The sequence below is a fragment of the Marmota marmota genome, unplaced genomic scaffold (genome assembly GCF_001458135.2).
Source record: "Marmota marmota marmota unplaced genomic scaffold, marMar, whole genome shotgun sequence".
Lineage (NCBI taxonomy): Eukaryota > Metazoa > Chordata > Mammalia > Rodentia > Sciuridae > Marmota > Marmota marmota.
The window spans coordinates 21,895,668-21,908,720 of NW_026000142.1; the positions used below are offsets into that span (position 1 = coordinate 21,895,668).

The 13,053-nt window shown below is 46.3% G+C and overlaps 1 protein-coding gene across 1 annotated transcript in view; it reads left to right on the forward strand.

Annotated features, from left to right (window-relative positions):
- The window catches only part of LOC107144519 (leptin), a 16,536-nt gene extending 7,541 nt beyond the window's left edge, over positions 1-8,995 (forward strand). Inside the window, exons 2-3 of the mRNA XM_015488308.2 lie at positions 4,099-4,270; positions 5,928-8,995. Of these exons, the coding sequence (XP_015343794.1) occupies positions 4,127-4,270; positions 5,928-6,287 (504 nt within the window). The 5' untranslated portion in view covers positions 4,099-4,126 and the 3' untranslated portion in view covers positions 6,288-8,995. The remainder of the gene's footprint in view (positions 1-4,098; positions 4,271-5,927) is intronic.
- The last annotated feature ends 4,058 nt before the right edge of the window (positions 8,996-13,053 follow it).

The window sequence follows — 13,053 nt, forward strand, 5'->3', positions numbered from 1 at the left end:
CTGGTGTTTTTCAGTCTCTGCCAGGACTGTCTCTCTCCTTCATCTTCACAAACCCAGTTCCACCTATTCTCAGGGCCCTTAGCAAATGCCACCTCTTCCACAAGACCTCCGCAATTCCTTCTGAAATAGCAATGATAATAGCTAACATATATTGGGTTTGGCAACATGCCAGGCACAGAGTTAGCACTTTATATGCATTATCTCATGTCAGCCACATAACAGCCACAGGGGGAATTATGACTGATGCCATCCCCATTTTATAACTAAAGAGACTGAATCTCAGAGAGATGAGCTAACTTTCTGCAAAATCTATATATTCTGACTCAAAAGTAGTTTTGAACTGTAGATTTATAAATTTCAGTTCTTCTTTGCATTGCAACTAATTATTCAAATTCTCAAACCAGAAGAGCACAGTTTTGTTTTTAAAATTGTTAATCAATAATATATGAAAGTAGTTGGCAAAGTCAAAAGTGTGATAACTACCTATGGTGTGATACACTACCTGGGCTTCCTGGGAAAACCCCCAGCCTCTGCTTGAACCTCCCCATCTTTGGATTCCTGCTTTCCTATGGTCAATGTCATCTTCATCTCTATACGCCTACAATGGGAAATCAATACGAGTAAGCTGCCAACCATCCAACCATCAAATATATCTTGAGTAATTGTTGTGCCTCAGGCACTACGCTCATTGAAGCTGAATTCACCGTCTTGAATTTCCCCTCCTCTCCTAAACCCTGCCCTTCCCAGTCACTCTCCCTCACCCCCAAGGTACTGAGATTCAGGTGAACCTAGGAATACTTGATGTCCACTCCTTCCTGATGATATCCACACTGGGGTACGCTAAGTTGGTTAGCCTGAAGTTTGGGTGTATGCAGCAGAGACTCAACAGTGACTCACACATAGCAGAGGTCATGTCTCTCACACACACAAGTCCAGAGACAAGTTGTCCAAGGCCAGCATGGAATTCCAGTTCCACGAAGTCCTCAGGAACCAAGGCTCCTGCAGCTCCTTGCTCTGCCATTCATAAGGGAGACCTTTGTCCTTATGATCCAAGATGGTGCTGGAATGCTGGCTCCCTCATCTACATGAGGGATCAGAACAAAGGATGGAGAGGGCTTGAGATGTGGCTCAGTGGTGAAGTGCTTGCCTCACATAGATGAGGCCCTGGGTTCAATCCCCAGTACGCACACCCCCAAAATGGGAAGGATTAAAAAGGAAGAGGCAAAGACACACAATGGGGTCCTGAGCACTGTCATGTGACACTTCTACTTATATTTTACTGGCCAGAATTTAGCTTCATAGCCATGGCTACTGGGGGAAGCCAGGAAGTATAGGATTTATTCTTATGTTTACACTTTGTAGATTCTACAACTGGCAAAGAAGGAAAACTAGACACTGGGGACAACCAGCAGCCTCCACTGCAAGGTTATGTGTGCTGTGTGTTGTGCACAACACAACGAGTGCTTGCCACCACTCTGATCTCAATGACCTGTTATCACTTGCTCTGCAGCCCCCTGGCTGTTCCCGAGCCTGTTCCCCCATCTTAGGCAGACTCCTCAGCAACAGCTCCTCCTCTCCATTCAAGGAAAACTGCAATTTATTCTCAGCATTCACTGAAGCATATTACCAGTGGTGATAAGGGAGGCTTATAACCTGTTTTCCATTCAGGTATGAGAGGGTGGCCATCATGTGAGAATGGCTGTGATGTGACCAGGGTTAATCTGGTAATAAATTTACTCAGGAAGGAGGTGTCATCAACACAGGAATCTTAGAAAAGAATGCACCTCAATCTTGTGCTACAGGGGGGAAACCCTGAAATAGCAGGTCCCCTGTTGAGATGGGCCACATGCTTGATTCAGAGTTGGCTACAGGTGCTATTGCCCCAGTAGTTCAAGCCCTGTCCTGGAATTACAATCATTTTGGGGCAGCTGGCATTTCCTGCCCCATCCCAAGTCAGACACACACCGTGTGCAGGGGCATCACTGGCTCATCTCTTTTACCCTTTTGAGCCAGGTGGTGAAGTTAACTCCATTTTCTGTCAGAAACAGATGCTTTGGGAAGTTACATTTCTCACCTGGAGACACACAATGAATAGTGGAGGAGTGGGCTGTTGAAACCTGGAAGCCTGACTCCACTATAGCCTCCTCCTTTTGCGAGGGTGTTAAGGATTAGCACTATCACAGTCCCCCACTTACCTGTGGGGGATATGTTCCAAGACTCCCAGTAGTTACCTGAATCTGCAGACACTACTAAGTTTTTCTCTATATGCCCTGCAGCACTGCCATACAGTACCAGAGTTTATTTGTCCTTCCATATTTTTTTTTTGCCTCCTTGGCATACTACTTTTACAATTTAGGTTGTTATTAATTAAATTATGGTTAAACATTTGTGATACTATGGCAGTTGATCTGATAATTGAGACCACTACTAAATGACTAATGGGTGGGTAGCATATACAGTGTGAGTACACTGGACAAAGGGATGATTCACATCCCAGGTGGGTTGGAGGAAGTAATGCAAAATTTCACCACACCACTCAGAATGGCACAATTAAAAGCTTATGAATTGCTCATTTCTGGAATTTGCCATTTAATATTTTTGGACCATGGTTCATTGTGGGTAACTTAAACCTTGGAAAGCAAAATCATGGGTAAGGGGCATGTATTTAACTCTGTTCCATAAATATCCTGGCTCTGCCACTAACCAATGTGACTTTGGGCAGGTTGTCTTGTCTTCCTGAACCTCATTTTTTTCTCTTCTGAAAATTCAGATTTGGAAAAAATACACATATTTGAGCATTATAGATAATATGTAAAGACTGTTTTTATTATATTGCTAGAAAATGAATTATACTAATATTGCCACCTAGGGACAGAAAATGCATTACTTGTTTTCATCAAGACCCCAATGAGAAAGAATGCACAGAGCAGAGATTAATGTTTCCAGAATCTTTATCCTAATTTTTACTTACATTTTATTAGTATTTCAGGCTCATACACACATACTTAGCATGGATCATTGGCTATAGACTTACATGCATTTAAAATACTTGATTACGTTTTGCCTCATGTATCCCATTAAAACTCTGCTGCTTGATCAAGGACCTGCATATTATTAATTTTAGAATTAACAGTTCCATGGCTTTGAAAGTTTCAAGCATTCTGGGTAAAGGAGTCATATTCTATCCTGCCCCTGTCTTTACTCAGCTGAGCTCCTGGCCACCTGTGGCCACCAGGTTATACTCTTATGCCTTCTCAGTCTTTAATACTCAGCCCAAGGCAACACCCCTCCCAGGGAGGACCCTTTGGGCTCTTGACATTTTTTTTTTGCTCCCCTTTCAAAGCTCTGTACTCCTGTACTGGAATGGCCTGTAGACTTTTTGTCTCTTCTGTTAAACTATGAAACACTGCAGGGCAGAGGGCATCGGTGGTTCACCTGATTCCTTGGTGCCTCGCCCTGCATCTGACTTGTTAGTACATGGCAAAGCAGTGCTGGGTGGATTCCCAGGCTCCCAGTAGGAGAGAAAGGAAGTAATAAAGCTTGCAATAAAGGCCATCGTAGATGACAGCAGGCTGCTGTGAGAGTAATGGGGAGGACAAGGCAGTAACATCATCTCTAATAATAGGGTAGTGAAAAAGTACGCCTCACAACCGCTTCCAGCTCTTTCACATGCATTATCTAATTTGATCCTCATAAAAACCTGGAAATAGGTATTTTATAGGGATGAAGGTGGAGTTTTGAGTGGTTAGGCCATGTGCCTAAAGTTATACAGTGAGTAAAGGACTGGATTCAAACCAGAACTTAACAGTCTATTCTCGTCCCCTTAAAGCTCCACATCCATTGGATCACAGCCGGGCTCTCTGCTTGTGGTCTTCAGGACACGTCATTGTGGTTTTATTGACTAGGCAATAATCGTCTTCCCAAGGGGATGCATGTCGTTAATAAAGGTCTAGATAATGAATTGTCTTTGACTTTGACGGTAGCCAGGGCAGAAAGTAAATCTCATTTTCACCCACATCCGGCAATGTGGTTGGGAGCAGGGCAGGTGCGTGTGTTCTGAGACACCAGCTCTAGCAATGTGTGGTTCTCTGTTTGCAGGCCCAAGAAGCACATCCTGGGGAGGAAAATGCGCTGTGGACGCCTGTGCCAGTTCCTGTGGCTTTGGCCCTATCTGTCTTATGTTCAAGCTGTGCCCATCCGAAAAGTCCAGGATGACACCAAAACCCTCATCAAGACTATTGTCACCAGGATCAATGACATTTCACACACGGTAGGGAAGGGTAGGGGGGACAAAGAAGAACTGTGGCCAGCCCAGAGCTGGCTCCTACTGGGACTGGAACCAGATAGTTCAAGAAACATTTGTTGAGCATCTTCTAAATGCCAGACACCTACTAGAAGTTAGGAAGATTTGAAAGCTCAGGATGCCCATTCTTTCTGGTTGTTTCTCTTGGCCCCTCTGCCTGCTGGGATTCAGGGATGAGTGGTTCTAATTCTAAACCACTTTAAGAGCATTTAACTTTGCCCTGTGGTTTCATTAAAAAATTATAGGATTCTCTGGTACTAAGAGGTCACCTGTGTTTATTTTCACTGTAACATGGGGGGAATCCCAGACCTCAGACTTTGGCAGTGATAGCCTTAATTCCTCCCTCCCTCTTCCTCTCCTCTCTGCATCTGTTTCTGCCTCCCTCCCTCTCCTTATTTCTTGACTCCCTTTCTTTGAATCCTAGTGCCCAGGACCAGAGGAACTCATATATGTCCTTGTATCTTGTTGACAGGGACCAGACACTAGCAGCATCCCTGTGGGGCCTTGCCCCATCTCCAGATGTGCTTATCACTAGGGTTCTTAGAGTTTCAGTTGCAGCCTCTCCCCATCTGCTTTCAAGGCCACATGAGGTGGGATTTTGGTTGTTCACATTCAGCCCTCTGTGTAATTGTCAACAGCTGTCACTGTCCACCCTGGTCTTTTCTCTGGGGTCCAATAGACTAGGCCTTCAGCTGTTTCCCAGATGAGTCTATATTGGAATAGGAAGACTAAGTGTGAATCTTCACACATCTGTTCTCCATCTGCGAGACCCTAAGTGAGTTCCTTGGTGTCTTTCATCATCTGTACAATGGGAACCTCATGCAGTCACCTCCAGGTTGTTGTAAGACTCAAACTAGTTAAGGCAAGTGCAAGCACCCCTGTCTGGAGCCATTTGGAGGTTTCCATATCTTTTGGCCATGGTGGGTGTTTAACAGTGGCCTTGGTAGTCAGGGAGAAGTGGCTTCTGGCAGTCAGGCCAGAAGCAGAGATAGCTCAGAATTAGACAGAGTCTTGGTCATTTCATAGAGAAAATTCCTTAAGTCTCCTTCTTTCAAAATAGTCAATTAGCAAGGTTGCACATGAGAGGTGAAGAGTGTCCCAACTTGGGTGGTGTCGAAAGCAAGTTGTGGGTCACCAGGATGGGGAGAGACCCTCCTCGAAACTAGAGCCATTGGCACAGAGAAGAAGAATGGGTTGTAACCTTGACCCCTAAGAAGGGGGAACCTGAACGAGAGGGAGGAATCTGCTGGGGTGAAAGAGAATGAGGGCAGCAGGGAAAGGAGTACTTATAGAGGACCTACGATGTCTAGGAAGAAACCCAACTAAATAAAAAAATAGGAAGGCATGGCTGGTCTTCACAGAACCTATTTGGAGAAAGGAATGACCTGAGAAGATAAGTCAGAAGTAGAAGGTAGGGTGATTGGATATGAGTCCAGGAAACCGTCTTAGAGACTCACTGTCACCTGGGCCCAGGAAATAAATGCCTGGACCAGGAAGGTGAGGAAGGGGGAAAGGAGGCAACCCAGAGAATGAGCCTCCACTTTCCTGGGGCAGTGGAGGGTGGTGCAGAATGGTTGCTCCGCCCTCTTACTGAGCACTTGCCCTCCCTCTTCCTCCTACACAGCAGTCGGTGTCCTCCAAGCAGAGGGTCACTGGTTTGGACTTCATTCCTGGGCTTCACCCGGTCCTGAGTTTGTCCAAAATGGACCAGACATTGGCAGTCTACCAACAGATCCTCACCAGTCTGCCTTCCCAAAATGTGATGCAAATATCTAATGACCTGGAGAACCTCCGGGACCTTCTCCGCCTGCTGGCTTCCTCCAAGAGCTGCCCTCTGCCCCAGACCAGTGGTCTGGAGACTCTAGAGAGCCTGGATGGTGTCCTGGAAGCCTCTCTCTATTCCACAGAGGTAGTGGCTCTGAGCAGGCTGCAAGGGTCTCTACAGGGGATGCTGAGGCAGCTGGACTTCAGCCCCAGATGCTGAAGCCTTGAGCACTGCTCTTCCCCCAAGGAGCATGGAGAAGGAAGAAACCTTGGCTTCCAGGTGACTGGAGGAGAAGAGAGCTTTGTATGGACATCCTTTATCCAGGACTCTGTCCATGCCTCTCCCTCCTCTAATCCACCCTTCCAAAGGCGAAGACTCCACGTTGCTTGAAACCAAAGATATATATACACATGATTCCTCGCTCGCTGAAAGGGGGTCCATCCAGCAGAGTGGATTGTTGCTGTGATTCTCGCCAAATTCTTCAGCCATCGACCAGAGTCATCCTGTCCTCTCCCCATTCCATCTCCCTCTTTGCTTGCTTCAGGGCAACCCAGGGTGATTTTAGGAGTGGGGTGGGCAGAGCCTCTGGATCTTTTCAGAACAAGTTTCTATTTGAGAATTCTAGGGAGCACCATGAAGGCTACGTCCACACACAGCTAGAAACTCCCAAGCAACACACGTTGGAAGAACTTATTTATTGATTATGTATTTTACTCTGAATGGATGTAAAGCAAAGCACCAGCTTTTCCATGCTTTGGGGTCAGCAAGGGCTGCAGATGCCCCTGGGATGTTGTTTCCAATCCCATCCATGAGTCTGGCTGAGGCAAACCCACTTTGAGTGACTAGAAGGTTGGGATTGTCTAAGCAAGAGTCAGCCGGGTGGTTCTCAAGTTAGTTCTGTAGTGACTGCTTTTGTTTCTATTGTGAATGACTTTACAGTATAGTGTTTGCAATGACATAGCCCTAAGGGCTGGGTTATTTTAAAAAGAAGATGAATTTCATCAAGTGTAATGTGAATCGTATGTACCCCAGGGTGGGGGATGTGTTAGAAACAGGGTAGGATCCAGATGTATTTTCTGAATAACATTTGTGTGGTAGGCTTTTGGGAAAGGGTAAAGTCATCTTGTTTTCTACAACCACCTAGGGTGGTTTCAATGCAAAGAACAAAGGAGATGACTTCTGAAGGGGGATTGTGAGGTTTTCTAGGCACCCATGGAGGGAGGGTGCTGAAGGAGAAGGCCATTTGTTGGGGTAGTGATGAGCTCAGGGAGTGAGGGTCCCACACTTATGACAGTGTGTCACTGGTGTGACCCTCTAAGTATTCCAGGGTTGATCCCACACTGGATTTATAACATGGCAGTGTCCTTATTGTGGGTTGCATGTCAAATTGTGGTTCTCATCTGATTGGTTCATCCAAAGCAAGGCCATGTTTTCCACCCATTCTGTGGGGATTTTTAGTCCAGTGGGAAAGTAAAATCCTTTAGCAGATGGTCCTAAGCCCTGGGACTTCTGGGTTAGTGCCAGGGCCCCTGGCCAGACTGTAGGACTGCCCTTCAGCTGGAGGTCATGTTCAGGCAGATGAACAAGGAGGCTTGGGTTTTTCCACCACCCTGCCACAGTGTCACCGTCACATTGTTAGTAGTGATTCTGCCCAAGGAAACTTGAATCAAAGCAATACACTTTAGACTGAGTGCCTGCTTGGTGCTCAGCCCTGAACTGGTGCTGTGGGCTAGAGAGCTCACCAAATAAACGTAAAAATCAGGGACTTGCATCCCCATGCTAAAACCCCACTCACCATGTGCCAAGGTGGATGCCTCACCAAGGTGGCACCCAACAGCTGAAAGCACAGTGCTGCCTTCAGCAGGTGGAAGTGGCATGAGCTGAGGGTGACAGTGCTCAGGAAACCCTGTTCGCACTCTGTAGCATTTATATACTTTTTAGAACGCGTTAGCCTCTATTGCTGCATAGTACATTCTGTTAATGCAGGATAACTAAGACTGCAAAAAATAAGAAAATACAGGTTGAGTATCCCTTATCCAAAATGCTTGGTGCCAGAAGTGTTTGGATTTTGGATTTTTTTCCTCATTATTGGAATATCCGCATATACATAATGAGTTATCTTGGGTAGGGGACCCAAGTGTACACAGATAATTCATTTCTATTTCATAAATACCTTATGCACACAGTTTGAAGGTAATTTATCCCATATTTTTAATAATCATGTGCATGAAATGAAGTTTCATGCTGTGGAATTTTCCACTCATGGCAACATGTCATCATTCAAGACATTTTGGAGTTTGGAGCATTTCAGCTCTTGGATTTTCAGATAAGGGATGCTTACCCTGTACCCAAGACTATCACAGCCAACATGCAGAAGACCAGGCCTAGAGCCCAGCCTCTGATCCCTAGTGTACCTCAAGCCAGGTACGCTCTGTGGAGATGAACTGGAGCAAAGGGAGACCACTAGTTCTCCCTGGAAGAGAGGGACTTGGGGGTGGATTTTGAAGGAGACGAGGGATGTGAATTGCCTGTCAGAGGAAGTTGTTTGTTGGAAGTTGTTGGGTGGAGATGCAGAGGTGAAAGTGTGAGCTTCGAGTGAAAGCAAAAGGCAGAGAAAGAAGAGATGGGAGGGAAAAGGACACGTTGAATAGGCCCTGAGGAGCACAGGAGTTGGGTATTAGAGCCGAGTTTCAGGTTCTGGAGCAGATACAGTGTGGTGGCCAGGGTCAGTCCTGCTCTGAGGATGGTGGCAGGTCACCTCACCCACCTCATCAGGATGTCTTGAGGCTTGCTCACAAACCTGGCACAGTGGCTTCCAGAACGCGAAACTTCCCAAATGCAAATGGTTGTCTTTTTTTCTTTTTAACAATAAAATTTTTGTTTTGTTTAAAAAAAATTTTTTTCAAATAAATTAACTTTGCCCCCTGGCCTTTGTTTTCTGTTGCCTGTAGTGGAGGGGCTTCGGGAGAGCTGTTTGTGTGTGACAGGGCAAGGCCTGGCTGGCGTCCAGCCATCGCTGGGGTCAGCTCCACCCGGGCTTGGCCACAGTCAGCCGCCAGTTATTCAGGCGAAAGGATTACCCTGAAGCCCAGAGCTGGCAAATGAGCACATTCTGCACCAGAAGCAGTGCAGTTCTCCAAACCAGCCCTGGGAAACAGTTAATTGTTTAAAAAAAAAAAAAACAGAACAACAAAAATCTGAGCAAAACAATTTTTTTTAAAAATGCAGACAAATGACAGACACAGTCAGGAGTAGAAAACGTGAACATGGGCACCTGGCGGGCACAGAGTAGTCATCCCTGCTGCTAATGCAGGACCTGATAGGTTCCATCCAATTCCTGGGGGATTTGGGGGGCTGGCCTGTCAAAGGCAGTCATCATGGGCAATTTAAAGACCACTCCTGGGGCCAAAAACTGTTGCTGGTGTCTCTGGGGCTTAAATGAGATAATGACCCAGTATCGGATCCAGATTTAAGTGAAATTTCTTTCCTTTTCCATCACAATTAGCAACAGATTTAACTGTCAGTGTTCCTACCAGGAAGAACATGGATGTCAACTTCCCTACTGTAAGCAGACAACAGCTATCTTAATCATCTTAGGCTGCTGAAACTAAATTCCACTGACTGGAGGTTGTGAACGACAGACATTTCTTTCTGATAGTTCTGGAGGCTGGAAATCCAAATCAGAGTTCCAGCCCAGTTGGGTTCTGGTGAGGGCCCTCTGCTGAACAGCAGGCTGAATCCCCACACAGAAGAAAGAGAGTAAGAGGGCTTCTGGGGGTGGGGGCTTCCCTATTATAAAGGTCTAATCCCACTGAGAGGGCTCCACTCTCAGAGACCCCAACCTCCTAATGCCATCACTTTGGGGGTTAGAATCTCAATATATGAGTTTTAGGGGGACACAAACATTCAGTCAATTGCACCTATACTATACCTTAGGGAGAGAAGGAAGAGAGCCCCAAGCTCCTGAGAGAGGAGAGAACACAGAAAGAGATCGTCACATGAGGTCACTTGGCAGTTCAAAGAAGTGGCTGCACTTCATTCTTCCTTGGGCAGTCCCTCCCTCCTGTGTTATGGCAAAGTTAGCCCCCAGCATCTCCAGGTTTTGGGGGTCCTCAGTGCCCAGGATCATGAGAGAAGAGCCTCTCTTTCTCAGTCAGTAGTGCCAGTGAACATTGTAAGGAGGGTTCTTTATAGCCAGACCTGTGTTACCCCCACCCTGTTGTCCAGGATGGGCAATCCAGTGGGACTCTCCCTGGCTGAGAAAGGGCAAGAAAGGGTCTCGCCATGAGATACTCAGAAAAACAGATAATAAAACAAAATTTTTTAAAAAAATGATACCCATCACAACATCTCATGCTCCCTGGAGTCCCATGACATGACTTTGCTTGGGAAGACTTTGAGACCCACCACCCATTCCTGGGAGTCCCTGTTGCTGCCGCCCTAGGTTAGTCCCCTCTGGGCCCTAGGCTAGCCCAGGGGGCACTGGGACTCACACCCCGGTAGACTGGTTCAACCGCCAGGTCCTGGGCCATTGCCACAAGTAAGTTTCTGGGTCTCTGTGTTCTTGTCCTGGAAGGGAAGGCCACTGGAGAATGGGCTTTTACAGTTCTTCTATCCTGTGAAGAGATTAGAGATGTCCCAGAGGTGGCATCTCAGGGAGAAAGGCGTCTAGATGCCAAAATATCAAAGAGTGTAGTGGCACTGTCTAAGGGTAAGGAGCTGAGCTAAATCTTCATCATCTCGAGAGACCTAGAAATGTGCAGGTGTCATGATCTGCCCACCTTCTGCCTATCTGAGGTAGGTTCAGGGGTTGGGGACCATGTGTCTGCCCTTGGAAAAACACTTAGGAAAGGCCAAACCAGCTTTTTCTAAGCAGTCACAAGCCTGAGTGGTCCCACTGAGAATGACTCAGGAAGCCACCCACAGTAAGGGGCCCCCAGAACAGAGGCCTGGGAGTATTGTCCTAGCTTCTGTGGCAGGAACAGTTCAGGCTCAAAATGGAGGGCCTGTCCTTCCAATTCTCCTTCCAGATCCTTTTCCAACCTTGGGCATTCTCTCTGTTTCCCCCTCAGGCAGCAGGTCACATCTGTCAAATAGCTGACAGAGTCTGAAGGCAGCACCTGGCCATGTTTAAACTTCAAAGGAATAACTTTGCTTTTGCAGAGGCTAGTGAGAAAAAAGCCAGTCAACCCAGCAGGACCTTTTCAGTAGATCCCAGCCCAGAAGCTTCCTGCATAAGAAGGGAAGGCCACTGGAGAACAGGCTGTCATGGTTTTTGCTCAAATGTCTTTACCACACAATCAGTGGTAGAAGCAACCAACCAAGAAAGGTGCATCCCATTAGAGTAATTTGCTCCAGACTTTTAATGTCACAATCTGAGTCTAGTAACATCAGACCCACATAAATTGTCCTGGGGTGAGTCCACTGGTATACTGTTGTTATCAGCCCACAGCGTCCAATTAAGAGTGCAAAGAAGGATGACAGAGTCCTCCAGGCCCAGGCCTCACCTCAACCATAGCTCCACAACTCTCACCAGAGTACTTGATGCTTAGGCCTCAGTTTGTCATCTGCACAATGGGACAGATCTCTAGATTGGATGATGTTTGGGAAACTATTAGCCTGATGACTGGTATACAGAAAGCACTCAATAAAGCATGTGATTGTTTTTATTATTAACAAGTCAGGGAAGTAAAGAGCATGGGAATCACTGTAGCAGATGCTTTGGATGCCCTGGTTAACCTAGGGCACCCAGCAGCTGTGACCCCCTGTTCCTCTGCATAGCCCTCCTGTAGCATCAAACCACCATCCTGCCCTAGGAAGCACCCCACCCATGCAGTCTTAAAGGTGGGAGCAGGTATCACTGAGTGGGGAATAGGGGGTCTGTGGGTAAATGCTCAGTGTCCCACTTTTCACAGGGGCATTCATGGGGGTACCATCTGCATAGGACTGAGGCCCTGGAGCCCACTCCAGGAACCAGATCAAACAGGCAGTTTTTACTGGCTCTTCCCCCTTCCCTGCCTCACTCTCCTGGGTCCTCACTCCTGCTTCCTAGGGACACCTCAAGACAAACCTCCTGCCCTTGTTTCAGGTTCTGCTCTTGGAGAAGCCCAAAGTCAGGCAACTGAAAAGAAGGTGGATACTGACAGAATTGCAAAGCAAGAGAAATTCAGGAGCCTCAGACTGAGCTCAGTAAAAGTCCTCTAGACCATTCCCAGGGGCAAGGCTAAGAGAGAAAGGAAAAAAGGGTCCTTAGGAAGAAGGGACTTTCATCATTTCAGAGAAGTACCTCTGACCCAGAAAAAAGCAAGGATAAGGACAGGATCTACAGAGAGGAAGAGGTTTAAGGCTCATAAAGGAAGAGGGGTGAGGGGAATGAGTAGAGTTAAACACAGAGAGTTAAACACCACCTCATGATAACCAGTTGGGTAGAGTCCAGCACAGCCCAGGCCCTCCCTCCATCTTGATTTGGTGGCCAAAAAAATTAAGAATTGTCTAATAAGCCTGTAATTTAGCATGAAAGCAAATTCTGCAAGAAGTCTGAGAATGATCCTAAGGTTAAACTTCTTATTTGAATTCTGCTCACTGTTAACTTCCTTAGCAAACCTCCTCATTTTGAGTTCACAAGTATAGGTCCAAACAAGCTGCAAAATGTTGACAACTTTGAGTCAATGAGGAAAATCTGGATGTGAATTTCATTTTAGATAATGATAAGGAATTATTATTATTTTTTAATTTATTAATATTATTATCATTTTGGTAGGGATTGAACCTGGGGCTTGTAACCATTGAGCCACATCCCCATCACCCCCCACCTTTTAAAAAAAAAATTTTCGTAGTTGTAGATGGACAGAATGCCTTTATTTTATTTATTTTTATCTGGTGTTAAGAACCGAACTCACTGTCTCACACATGCTAGGCAAGTGCTCTGCCACTATACTACAGCCTCAGCCCTCAATTCCATATATATATATATTTTAGACACAGG